The sequence below is a fragment of the Pristis pectinata genome, chromosome 8, assembly GCF_009764475.1.
Source record: "Pristis pectinata isolate sPriPec2 chromosome 8, sPriPec2.1.pri, whole genome shotgun sequence".
In the NCBI taxonomy this organism is placed as follows: Eukaryota; Metazoa; Chordata; class Chondrichthyes; order Rhinopristiformes; family Pristidae; genus Pristis; species Pristis pectinata.
This window is the reverse complement of record NC_067412.1, coordinates 40,623,453-40,636,703: the sequence shown is the minus strand read 5'-3', so window position 1 is coordinate 40,636,703 and position 13,251 is coordinate 40,623,453. Positions and strand designations below refer to the sequence as shown.

Here is a 13,251-nt window from a genome sequence, read left to right as displayed (position 1 = left end):
CAGGCCCTTCAGTCCGCCGAGTCCATGCTGACCATCAGGCATCCATTTACACTAATCCTACAGCAATCCCATTTTATTCTCCCCACTTTCCCATTAACTTTCCACAGCTTCCACCACTCACCTATGCACTACTGATAATTTGCAGTGGCCAGTTAACTTACTTGCATGTCTTTGGGATGTGGGAGGAAACCAGAGTACCCAGAAGAAACCCACATAGTCTCAGGAGGAAATTGCAAAGTCCACACAGGCAGCACCAAAGGTCAGGATTGAACTCGGGTTGCTGAAGCTGTCAGACAGCAGCTCTTTTAGCTGTGCCACTGTGAAGATTTAATAGAGGTGTTCACGGTAGTGGAGATGGAGCAGGAAGATGGTTTTGAAATAGAAAATCAGTTATAATCTTATTGAATGGTGGAGCAGGCTCAGGAGGTGGAGTAGCCTACTCCTCCTATTTCTTGGGTTCTTAGGTAATTAGTTTCTTTCAAAGAGGCACAGATGGCATCTTACTTTAATGTGCCATTCTATAAGTTGAGAGTCTTATGAGAAACACTAAATGGGTCAGGCAGTGGTGAAGTTATATCATTATTAAAACACATCCCATTCTATCCTTGTGCACAGAAGAAAGCTATCTTGTTGATAGCATATGTATTTTTGCAAGTGCTTAAGTGCTTAGTTTCATTCTACCTGCTCTTTCCCAATAGCTTTGCAAATTTTTCCTTTTCATTTAACTTTCTCTAATTCCATTTAGGAAGTTGCTGCTTAGTTGAATACTTTAGACTCTTAAATAGAATTTGATTCCAGGAATGTGACTGCCACAGGGAAAACTAACAATTTTTGCATGTTTCTGATCCACAGTCTGAGTCCCAGGACCAGGTCTTCCTGCGTTGGACCACTGGGGAGACAGCTACCATGCATATTCTGGTGGTTCACGCCATGGTCATCCTCCTGACGTTAGGTCCTCCTCAAGGTATAGACATGAGAGCAGGATGCAGAAACTCTAAGTATTCATGCTTTTAAACAAAAATCTTTGGGTGGGTAAGTTGGGATGGTATGGGTGGATAGGTTGATGCTAATAATATTGATATTCCAGGTGTCTGCTGCATCTCAGTGGTTGCATGCTCTGTGCTATGGTTGGGGGTTTACACTTTTGCTTAAGCACTCAATACCCAGTCCATTAGGATATAATGGTTTCATTTATTTAAATTCATTTTCTGAATGGGTAGTGCTATCAAGTCTGGCATTTATTACCCATCCCTGGTTGCCTCTGAGAAGATGGTGGTAGTGAGCCACCACCTTGAACCACTGCAGTCTCTGGTGAAGGCACTTCAACAGTGGTTTTGGGTGGAGACAGCTCCCACATGTGGACACAGTAACAATGAACGATTGGTCATGTATTTACAAGTGAGGATGGTGTTTGACTTGAAGGGAAAGATAGTGTTCCCATGCACCCAAAGCCTTTGTCCTTCTTGGCTGTAGAAACTGTGGATTTCTGAGGTACTCTGGGAGTAGCCCAGGTGAGTAACTGCCGTGCATTTTGGAGCTGGTATACACTGCAGCAGTGTGTGCCAGTAGTGGAGGGTGTGAATGTTCACTGTGGTTAATGGGGTGCCAGGCTGCTTTGTCCTGGATGTGATGAACTTCTTGAGAATTGTTGGAGCTGCACTGATTATGGAAAATAGTCGGAAAGGCCTTGAGGTGTCAGAGGGCGAGTCACTCTCCACAAGATACCTAACCGCTAACCTGCCCTTGTATCTCTAGTATTTATGTAATTAGTCCATTTGAGCTTTGATCATTAGTGACCCCCAGGATGATGATGGTAGGAGGCTTGGTGATGGTAATGCCATTGAATATGAGCAGTAGCTGGTTAGATTCTGCCTTGTTGGACCTGGTCATTGGCTGACGCTTTCATGGCATGAATTTTACTTGCCATTTATCAGCCCATGCCTGAATTATTGAGGAGTTGCAAATGGAATAGAATATTGTGCAGTCATCAGTGAACATCCCCACTTGTCAGTCATTGAGTTGTACAGCAAGGGAACAAGCTCTTTGGCCCACTGAGTCCATGCTGGCCATTACCCACTGTCCATGCCAACCTCAATATACTAATAACATTTCCCATCTCTTGGCCCTTCTATGCCATGGTGTTTCAAGTGCTCAAATAAATACAACTCAAACATTATTTTGTGCCTCCACCACCCTCTCCAACAGTGCATTCCAGATTTGAACCATCCTATGGATGAAAATATTTTTCCCCAGGTCCCCTTTAAATCTCATAACCCTTACCTTAAATCTTTGCTGACTGTTATAGAGACCCCTGCTGAAGGGAAAAGTTTCTCACTACCTTGTCTATACCCCTCATAATTTTGTATACCTTAATCAGGTCCCCCCTCAACCTTCTGTACTCCAAGGAAAACAAATGCACCCTCCTCCTCCAACAAATGCAGTCCTTCCTCATAGTGAAACATTCCATTCCAAGCAGCATTCTGGTGAATCTCCTCTTCACCCTCTCCAGTGCCATCACATCCTTCTTATAATGTGGCAACCAGAATAGCACGTAGTACTCCAATTGTAGCCTAAATATAGTTTTATCATAATCTTCCTGCTCTTATATTGTACGCCCTAGCTAAAATAGGCAAATTCTTAACTGCATTATCTACCTGTGCTGCTGCCTTCAGAGATCCTTAAACATGTACACCAAGGTGCCTTGTTGACCTTGTGGTGGAAGGAAGGTCATTAATGAAGCAGCTGAAGATGGTCAGGCCAGAGACATTGCCTTGAGGAACTCTGCAATGTCCTTGGGCGAGGGTGACTGTGCAAGGTATGACTAAAATGACTTCCCATTGATGTGCATTGGATTCAGTCTTACCTGCTGTTGATGCCAAACTTGTTCAAATGCTGCCTTGATGTCAGGGCAGTCACTCTCATCTCTGGAATTTAGCTTTTTGGTCCATGTTTACAACAAGGCTGTGATGTGGCTTGGAGCTGTGTGGTCCTGGTTAGACCCAAACTGGGCTTTGGTGAGTTGGCTATTGGCAAGTAAGTGCTCTTTGATAACACTGTATATAACACCTTCTGTCACTCTGCTGAGGATTAAGAGCAGACTGATTGGTGGTAATTACCAGAGTTTGATTTTTCTTGCTTTTTGTTAACAGAACATAACTGGGCAATTCTCCACATTGTCAGGTAGATGACAGGCTGTAACTGCATTGGAACAGCTTGACTAGAGTGGTGGCCAGTTCTGGAGGGCAGACCTTCAGTACTTTTGTAGAACATTTTCTGGTTCCATTGCCTTTGCTGTACCATCCATTTCTTGATATCACGTGGAATGAATTGAATTGTCTGGAGACTGGCTTCTGTGATCGCTGGGATCTCAGAAGGAAGTGAGATGGATCATCAGTCTTTTCCTTTAGCACGCACATGCTAAACCCTGCCATCCTTGAGGATGGGGATGTTCTTGGAGCCTCTCCACTCAGTAGCTGTTTAGTTGTCTACCACTATTCAAGACCAGATGTGATAGGACTGCAGAGTTTCATTCTGATCTATTGATTGTGAGACCATAGCTGCATCTGATGCTAGAGTGGGTGGTTTGCTGGACCATAAGGTTATAGATTGTGGTGGTGAACACCACTGCTGCTAATGGTCCACAGTGCTTCATGCATGTTCAGCTTTGAGCTACCTGATCTATTCTGAGTCTATCCCATTTAACACATTTCTGATGCCACATTATATGGTGGAGATTATCATGTAACTACCTCATTGCAGCTTCTGATACCTTGTTCTGCACGTTTGCTGCTCACTACATTGTTACGACTATACTTCAAGATTCTAAAATCAGTGTCTTGGTCGCTTGTTTGTCTGAATTCTCGGAATAACAAGCAGTTCTCCTCAAAATTTTCTTCCTCAATACAATATATATTCATCACAAAGAAAGATGTTTTTTATTGTGTCAATTGCTTGAGGAGCAATAACTCAGATGTTATTCCTTTTCCAATTTCTTTAGCAAACTTACAAAACATACATTGCATTGCAGAAACTACTTACTGAACTTGATCCTTGCCTTGCTCACTTCTGGCAACTGGCTTCAAGTTCAACCTGGAATAGTTTCTCCCCTCCACCCCACCCCACCCCACCCCAAGGCATTTCAGGAAGTCAGTCCCCATTGGTTCTGAAGCAGTGAGACTTTGCGGAAAATTGCTCGCAGTTTGTTGTAAATTGGCGATTTCTCTTGGATAACATGATATGGATGGGATAGGAACTATATTGGGGATCCTGCTCTGAATTTGGGGCAGAGTTTGACCCATTGCTGTAGCTGACTTGAGCTGAGTTTGAGATTGGTTATAAGGAGAAGAATGTACTCTGTTCTCAACACTTCTGACCTTGATAAGTAGAAGGGTATGTGGGTTGACCACATCTGAGCCTGCATTAAGCAGTTTTGTGTTACACAAAATACTGTATTACATGGCAAAATACTGTATTACATGTTGTATTACATGGCTGTTCACTCATGTCTGAGAGAGATGGCCACTTGCAGCTTTGCACTACGTGAATCCCCTTTGTGTTGCCTATGCCATATGCTTTGGTCTCCAGGATAAGGTGATTGCTTCATTGAGACAACCACCCACCAGATTAAAATATTTACTCCCCCCACCCCCCACCATTATTGAAGCCCTCTGACTGCAATGTGTAGCTTTTATAAGATGTATTGCAGCAACTTGTCAGTGCTTCTTTGACGACATCCTCTAAACCTACAACTTTACTACTGAGAAGGACAAGGGTGACGAGCACATGAGGACATTACTACCTGCAAGTTTCTGTCCAAGTTCCACATCATCCTGCCTTGACATTACATCATCCTGCCTTGACATTACATCATCGACCCATCATTATTGCTTGGTCCAAATCTTGGAACTCCCGAACAATACTGAGTTGTTTCAGCACGTGGACTTAAGTAGTTTATGAAGGTCGTCCACCATCTCAAGTTTAATTAACAAGTGGCCATAAGTGCTGGTCTTGCCATGTCCTAAGAATAAATTCATCCAGCCAAGCAGATGTAGAAAAAGTGTTTTGTCTGAGTATGAGAGGGTGTGCCTTGCTGATACTATCTGTATAGCTGCTGGCTCTCACTATGCAGACAGTAGATGAACTCTATGCAACATTGAACTTTAATGCCAACAACAATGTATTTCAGCTCATTGTACCAAGTTGCTCCTCAGCCTTGTATGCCTGAGTGTGAGTGTTTCCTTGATAGATCTTCCTGAAATCTCCCATTTAAAAAAAATGCTACAAATGTTGTTGGTATGTAATGGTGCTCGAATTGTGGTTTTCAGGTGAAAGTGATTTCTACCACCTTCTTGATGTGTGGTTCCCTGACAAGAAGCCACTCCCCACGGCATTCCTAGTCGACACTTCAGAAGAAGCACTGCTTCTCCCTGACTGGCTGAAACTCAGGATGATTCGCTCAGAAGTATCTCGATTGGTAGATGCAGGTAAGTAATTTTTTTTTACTTGGGCCTATTGCTCTTTTCCAAGTTGACGCCGTTCTCTATATTTCACAAAGCAAAATGATCCTTCCTGGCTAATGAGTTAGGACTGAATTTCTGCTTCAAATTCCGTACAGGCTAATGAAAAGAGTCTCCTGGTCAAGTGGAAGAGGCTACAGAGACATGGAGCGATGGGGCCATGGATTTGAACACGAGGGTGGGAATGAGCTGATTTAGAGAGCGATAGACGCCTTGCAGTGACATATGTGGTCGTGATTCAGTTAATCTCATTGACATTGGAAGCCAGGAAACTGAAGCTTGAGTCTTTTTATGAATGGCATCACAATATGAGATTATTGTGTTTAATTATTGTATTTAACTCCATGCTTGACATTTAGAATTTTTTAATACCTTTTTCTACAGAAGGCTACATTCTTAGAGATTGTCGAGCTGTTGCTGCTTAGAAAGAAGTTAGACACTGACTGCCTTGTAGTACATTGGCTCGTCCCCATTTATTTCCCATGTGAGTCTGAAGTACCTTTCTGACCTCATGAGGGACTGCAGCAGAGTCCAGTCTTTGATGTCCAATATACTGTACATTGTTCTTTCCAAAAGGGCATTTAAGTTGGAAGGGTTTTGAGCCATTCAGTCCTCAAAATATGGTAATCCTGGCTACTGATTTTTCTTTCTTAGTTCAGATATGTTAAACCAAAGTTGCCTGAGCTGCAGCCTAGAGACATGGTAGAAAAAGACCTCTCGGCCGGATGATGGGGACAGGGGGTTAGAGGAAATGATGGAATGGGTCAGACAGATGAATGGCGGGGTGGACAGGGGGCATCAGTTGTGAGGGAGTACAGGCCGGCCCCAGGTTAAGAATGCCTGACTTATGGACATCCATACATAGGAATAAGCTCCCATAATATTACTAAATTCAAAAGTCTGATGTATGTATATACTTTCATTCCTGCAAAGGGCAGAACTAGTTTTCTTTCTCCACTACTAATAATTGTTCTTTCTTATCAGTCTAGTGTGCTTTTGCTGCCATTCATTACAATACTGTGGAGGTGTGGTTACCATATCGAGTGTTTTTTGTGTGTTTTCCAACTTTTGGTCTTGTGGACATCTGTAAAAACGGAACCCGTTCATTACCATGAGACAGCCTGTAGATGTTGTGAGATGGTGATCAGTAACAAAGTCAATGAAATTACCTACCTGGAGGAAGCTGGGAGCAGGATCTGCTTTCAGAGTGGCAGAGATCTATAACAAACATCGAGTTAGTCTTAGCCCTCCTGTTGGGATTCACTTCAGTGATTGAAGCCTGTGCCATCCATAGCCCTCTTATAAGCGGACTAAATTTTGTGCAAGAGATGTAAAATGAGCCTCTGTATGATAGATGACATCTCAGTGTATACCCAGTGAATCGTAGATATGCTGACAACCACTTCAACCCACAGTCATCTTTTATGAAATGAAAATGGCCCTCTAAACCAAAACATCTGGGCACCGCACTCCCCCTTCATGGTAGAGGCCCAAGGGTTACCCTTGTTAGGATCAGTATCTCATAATGAAGACTTGTACTTGGGGTCCTCTTGGTCTTAGTAGTCATTTGACAAGCACCACTGCATGTACCCACCAAGTGACCAGGGAACTGTGACAGGTATGCTGTCAATATACTTTCAGAATACTGTCCTTGAACATTGTCTTGGTTTATTTGTTGGAAAAGGCTTAGAAAATGGTGTATTTCTGTTGCTCTCCAGTCTCAGTCATTAATCCTGAGTCTGAGCATCTCTGCAAGTCAGCAATGTAGAGCTTGCTGACAGAAACTGATGCTCAATAAAAGCTGAATAAAGCCACTCTCTGAAGTTGATTACTTGTATAATTAGATGTCCTGGAGTGATTTCAAGCCTTGGTGTTAAGTTGACAGTTCTAATAAACTACTTGAGGTTCACTGCCAGGGTTTATGGTGTCATCTGTACTTCGTGAATTAAATTGCAATCTTGTAATCCCTTCCAGGTGTTTATTTTTTAATTGTGGAACCGGGGAGGTGGGTCTAAGTCTGTATTGCTCGACTCCACCAATGGTGGAATGAACGAGTAAAAACTGTGGATAAATCGAGCAGTAGGTGTGGTACGCTTGTGTTTTAAAGACGTTGGATTGTGTAAGAGTGGGATGAGAAGACAAGGGAGTTGCAATCTGCCTTTTTGAGGTGAGGAAAATCTTAAATTGGAGCTGAAGAAATTTCGATCCAGTTATTTTCATCGTCTAGCAGGATCAGGAACTGTAGTGGGAACAGTTTGCACTCGGCTCTGAGCTGTGTGCAAGGTAACTAATTCTTCATTCTCATTTCCTTTACTCTCTTGCAGCTCTCCAAGATTTGGAGCCCCAGCAGCTGATCCTATTTGTCCAGTCCTTTGGAATCCCAGTCTCCAGCATGAGCAAGCTCCTGCAGTACCTGGACCAGGCTGTGTCCCACGATCCTCAGACACTCGAACAGAACATAATGGATAAAAGTAGGTGTTTTAATAACAATAATGGATGAGAAGCTTTTGATTCTGCCTTCTGTTCTGGAAGCATACTTGGGAGGGGTGGGGGGGTATGGGCAGACTGGGCAAGTTCCGCACATGTCATCAACACTACAGCAAACCTTTTATATGAGTTTGAAGAATTAATTACAGGCATTATTTGGCCATTAGAGGAAATCCAGACCGAAAAATAACTTCAGAAAATGCTGGAAATACTCACAGGTCAGGCAGCATCTGTAGAAACAGTCAATGTTTCAGGTTGATGACCTTTCATCAGGATGAGGAAATTTTTTTTTAAAAAAGCATGCTTTCAGTTGCAGTGAACCAAACATGCTGCTTAACCTGCTGTGTATTCGCAGCATTTTAATTTCAGATTTCCAGCTTCTGAAGTTGTTTGCTTTTCAGGAAATGGCGTACTGGTACCATGACCTCGGAATTTTGCACCCAGTGAATCACCATGAAACACAGCAGCTGTTTTACACATTGCAGGCTGTGACAAACAACTATGAGTTATTGGTAGTTTGTTTATGTGATGTTGGTTGAAGCATAAACATTTGCTGGGTCAACATTCCTTTTCAAGTGGTGGCTGTGAGATCATTGCCTGCCTGAGAGGGCAAATGAGGCCTTGGTGTAATGGCTCAACTTCCCAGGAGTGAAGCACTCCCTCAGTACTACACCAGAGGATTGGCCTGGGTTTTAGACTCATATAGGGCGTAGGACTTGAACCTGTGACCTTCTGGCTAAGGTGAGAACACTGTTTACTGAGCCTTGATCTGATGTTATCTCTCCTGATGACAACAGAGGTATTTATCCACCAGGGTTCACCCAACAGAGGCTGAGAGCAGTGATTCTGGCTGCGTTTGTTATTAACTCACCCTTCTGCTTTGCTTTAAGAGGCTGCGCTGATTATAGACCCTCAACTTGCTGAGGTTAGGAGACTGCATTTCAAATGGTGCTTGTTGTGAATTGGCTGTTGTTCGCCCCACTTTCCACATATCAGGCCAGAATTAGCCGGGGATTGCACGGGCCCCTCAGTAATCCATCTTGGACCATCTGCTGTATCTAGCACAGTCATTGTGATTAAATTAGATGGAGTTACTGAATGGATAGTTGTAATAAGCAGACTACACAGGGGAGTGGATGATTGCAATGTTCTAATTCAAAATAATGGATGGTAATTAAAAATGAAGGATGAATGATTCAGAAGTGGAAAATTACAAATTTATTGCGGTGTTCTTTATGATATTGAAACATGAATTATATTTTTTTAATTCCTGATTATTTAACATGCTATTATTTCTGGTCTTGCAGTGCTGATTGTTTGCATCGATACCCAGAGGCAATGTTCACTGTTTATCCGGCGTTAAGTGACTTGCATTTGTTTTATTTATTTACGTTTGTTCTAATTTTCAGACTGTATTTCATACAAGGCGCCTAGTTTTCAAGGGAGTGAATTTGCCAATTTTTTTTTGTTGTTGACAATAGATTTGTGTTAGTCTGGTGATTTCAAAAATAATAATAATGTTATAAAAATAAGAAAACCTTTTTATTTGAATTTGTGTAAATTTATAAAATTCAATGAAACCAAGGCAGCCAGGTTTCTAGGTTTTGAATCTTTTTCTTCTCTGACACTGCAGGCTTAAAGAGTGAGGGCAATGAAGGATATGAGCTCTGTGCCCCATCCCCATCTCCTCATTATAGAATCACATGGCATGGGGGAGGCCATTTGACTCATCATGCCTGTGCTAGCTCATTGAACCATTTATCCTGTCAGTCCCACTTGGCCATTTGTTTCCCCCACTGCACCACAGGTTGTTCCACCTCAGCTATTTGAAGGTTATTATTGAATCTCCTTCCACCATCCCTTTAGATGTGTATTCACATATCGTAACAATTTACTGCAAAGTGTAGTCTTGCCTCCCCTCTAGACATTTTAACAATTGTTTTAAATCTGCACTTGTCTTGAGCAGTCCCTCACAATTAAGGATGACTTGTTTCCACTCTGGTTCTCTGGGTTCTGAGGTAACTGATGAGGCTAATGGTGGAACCGTAGACTCTTCCACAGCTGGAGCAGGTGGTAGCTGACGGGTTGGGTGGATGGTTAGTTTGTGAGGTGGTGGTTCCTTCCGCTGCTGTGCAGGTCTTCTCTATCTCCCTGATGCAGGCCCTCTAGGTTCTCAATACCATCCCGAATGTTCCTTCCCCACTTTCAAGGGTTATGGGCTACAGATTCCACAAGTCGGTGGGGACGTGCACTTCAAGAAAGCTTTGAGAACATCCTTGATGTGCTCTGTCTAGCATAGAAGCAGGCCCTTTGGCCCATTGTGTCTATGCCAACCAGCACACCTATCTGCACTAATCTAATTTGCTGCATTAATTCCACATCCCTCTATGTCCTGCTCATTCAAGTGCCTGTCTAGATGCCTCTTAAACGTTGTTACTGTTCCTGCCTCCACCACCTCCTTTATCAGCTCATTCCAGATACCAACTACTCTGTGTGGAAAAATTTACCCCTCAGATCCCCTTTAAACCTCCTCCCTCTCACCTTAAACCAATGTCCATTAGTTTTAGACAACCCTACTATGGGAAATAGATACTAGCTATCTACCCTGTCTGTGCCCCTCATAATTTCTATCATATCACCTCTTCATTTGCTCCAGGGAAAACACCCAGTCTGTCCATTTTCTCCTGGTAACTCAAGCCTTCCAGTCCAGGCAGCATCCTTGTGAATCTTATCTGCAACCTCTCTATTTTAACCATGTCCTTCCTCTTGTGTATCTGCCTGGTAATCTCTTCCCAGGATGGAGGTTGGACTTCTGCAACTGATGTCAGTTTATTCAATGAGGTACTTTGTCCTTCAGAGCAGGAAAGTCCCAAGTCCAATAAACAGTGAATCTGAGCCAACTGATCTCATGATAGTCTGGATGCTACCTTGGCCTCATCATCTTGGGCTAGAGAGTTGTAAATCAGTCAGCGTTTTAAGCCCTTGCTGCTCATTGTCCATTAGAAGGGAACATTTGTGAGCTGGTGTTATGTGGCTCAGTGGGTATCACATCCACCTCTAGTATAGTAGTTTCACCTCAGAGACTTGAATATTCAGTCTTTTACAGAGGCGCTGCTGCATACTTTGATTTGCTGTCTTTCTGCTGCCCTATCCTTCCCTTCGGAAAGTCATAAAAGATCCTGTGGCTTTATTCAAAACATTATCGGAATTTTCTGTGTGCCTTGGTCAATATTTATCCCTCAGTCAACGTCTCAAATAAATTGCCTGTTCATTATTTAAAAGCAACCTGTGAGATCTTGCTCTGCTGCTATGTTTTCTACATTACAGCAGGAACTACATTTCAAAAGTACTGTACATCAGCTGTAGCACATTTCTTCCAAAACACCAACCTCTCTTCATCCAGCAAGCGGTCTGTGTCTTGGAAGGAAATTGTTAATCTGCAAAGGGGTGGAATGAAGTCAAATCACCCAGTGAATGACAAACTTAACATATCAAATGAGTGCTAGACTGTTTTATACTCATAGCATAGAGTCATGCGTATGCTAAATTGGATCCAAAGTTAGCTCAGTAATAGGAGGCAGAGGAAGATGAAGAAGAGTTTTTGTGATTGGAAACCTGTGATCAGTGGGGTACCACAAGGATCAGAGCTGGGGACCCTTACTGGTTGTTATATATAGTAACGATTTGGATGTAAATGTCAGAGATATGAATAGTAAGTTCAAAGACAGCACAAAAATTGGTGGTGCTGTTGATAATAAGGAGGGTAGTCTTAGGCTACAGGGTGATATTGACCAGTTGATAAGATGGTTGGAGTAATGGAAGATGGAATTTAATCTTGATAAGTGTGAAGTGATGCATGTTGGGAGGACTAATGAGAGTAGGACCGATACAATGAATAGTAGTCTTAGAGAATACTGAGGAACAGACGGACCTTGGTAGGATCCCAGAAGGTGGCAGCACAGGTAGATAAGATGGTTAAGAAGACCTATGAGATGCTTGTCTTCATTAACCAGGGCATAAAATATAACAGCAGAGAGATTATGGTACACAGTTATAAAACAGAGCTAGAGTACTGTGTTCAGTTCTGATCACCACACTACAGGAATGATGTGATTACACTTGACTGTGCAGAGGAGGTTAGAGTCACAGAGTACAGAACAGAAACGGGCCCTTTGCAGCCCACCATGTCCATGCTGAATTTTTTTTGCTCAGCTGCACTAATCCCATTTGCCTGCATTAGGACTGTATCATTTTATGCCTTGCCTAATTAAGTGTCCATCTAAATGCTTCTTAAATGTAGTAATTGTATCTGATTCCACCATCTCCTATGGCAGCAAGTACCAAATATCAACCACTTTTTTTGTGTGTGTGGGGGGGGGGGGGGGTGCAGTAGGAACTTGCTCCTCAGATCTCCTTTAAAACTCCTGCCTCCCACCTTAAACCTCTGCCCCCTTGTTTTTGATACCCCTGCCAAGCGAAAATGTTTTAACTATCTGTGCCTCTCATAATCTTTTATACTTCTATCAGGTTACCTAAAGTCCTCCAGTCCAGGCAATATCCTGGTGAATCTCCTCTGCACTCTCTCCAGTGCCAGGGTTTTGCCTGGGATGAAACACTCCAATTATAAGGAGAGACTGGATGGGCTGGGTTTATTTTCTTGGAGTGGAGGAGGCGGGGCGGGGTGGGTTTGGTGACAGGGCAGGACTGGTCTCCTTGTACACAAGTAAAATAAAGTGTGACTGAGAAATGAGTGCAAGTTGTCAGAATCCAGTTAATCAACGATGATGACACCAGCAAAGATGGTATTGGTTTTTAGATTTTTTTTGGAGAGTATGGATTATAAGGAGAGACTAAGGGAGCTAGGGCTTTACTCTTTGAAGAAAAGGAGGATGAGAGGAGACTTGATAGAGGTATACAACATATTAAGAGGAATAGATAGAGTAGACAGCCAGCACCTCTTTCCCAGGGCACCAATGCTCAATAAAAGAGTGCATGGAATGCACTGCCTAGGGTAGTGGTGGAGGCAGATACGTTGGTCAAGTTCAAGAGATTGTTAGATAAGCATATGGAGGAATTTAAAATAGGGGGGTATGTGGGAGAAAGGGGTTAGATAGTCTTAGGTGTGGTTTAAAGGTCGGCACAACATGGTGGGCCGAAGGGCCTGTATTGTGCTGTATTGTTCTATGGTTGTATGGGTCATGATAGAAGTAGGCAAAATTATGAGGGGCGTAGATAGGGTGGATAGTAA

At 42.8% G+C, this 13,251-nt stretch overlaps 1 protein-coding gene across 4 annotated transcripts in view; it reads left to right on the top strand.

The window, feature by feature from the left end:
- Positions 1–13,251, top strand: part of ints1 (integrator complex subunit 1) — a 116,565-nt gene that overhangs the window by 52,241 nt on the left and 51,073 nt on the right. For all 4 annotated transcript variants that reach the window (XM_052022403.1, XM_052022404.1, XM_052022405.1 and 1 more), the window contains exons 26-28: positions 853–964; positions 5,325–5,483; positions 7,841–7,987. In XM_052022403.1, the coding sequence (XP_051878363.1) occupies positions 853–964; positions 5,325–5,483; positions 7,841–7,987 (418 nt within the window). The remainder of the gene's footprint in view (positions 1–852; positions 965–5,324; positions 5,484–7,840; positions 7,988–13,251) is intronic.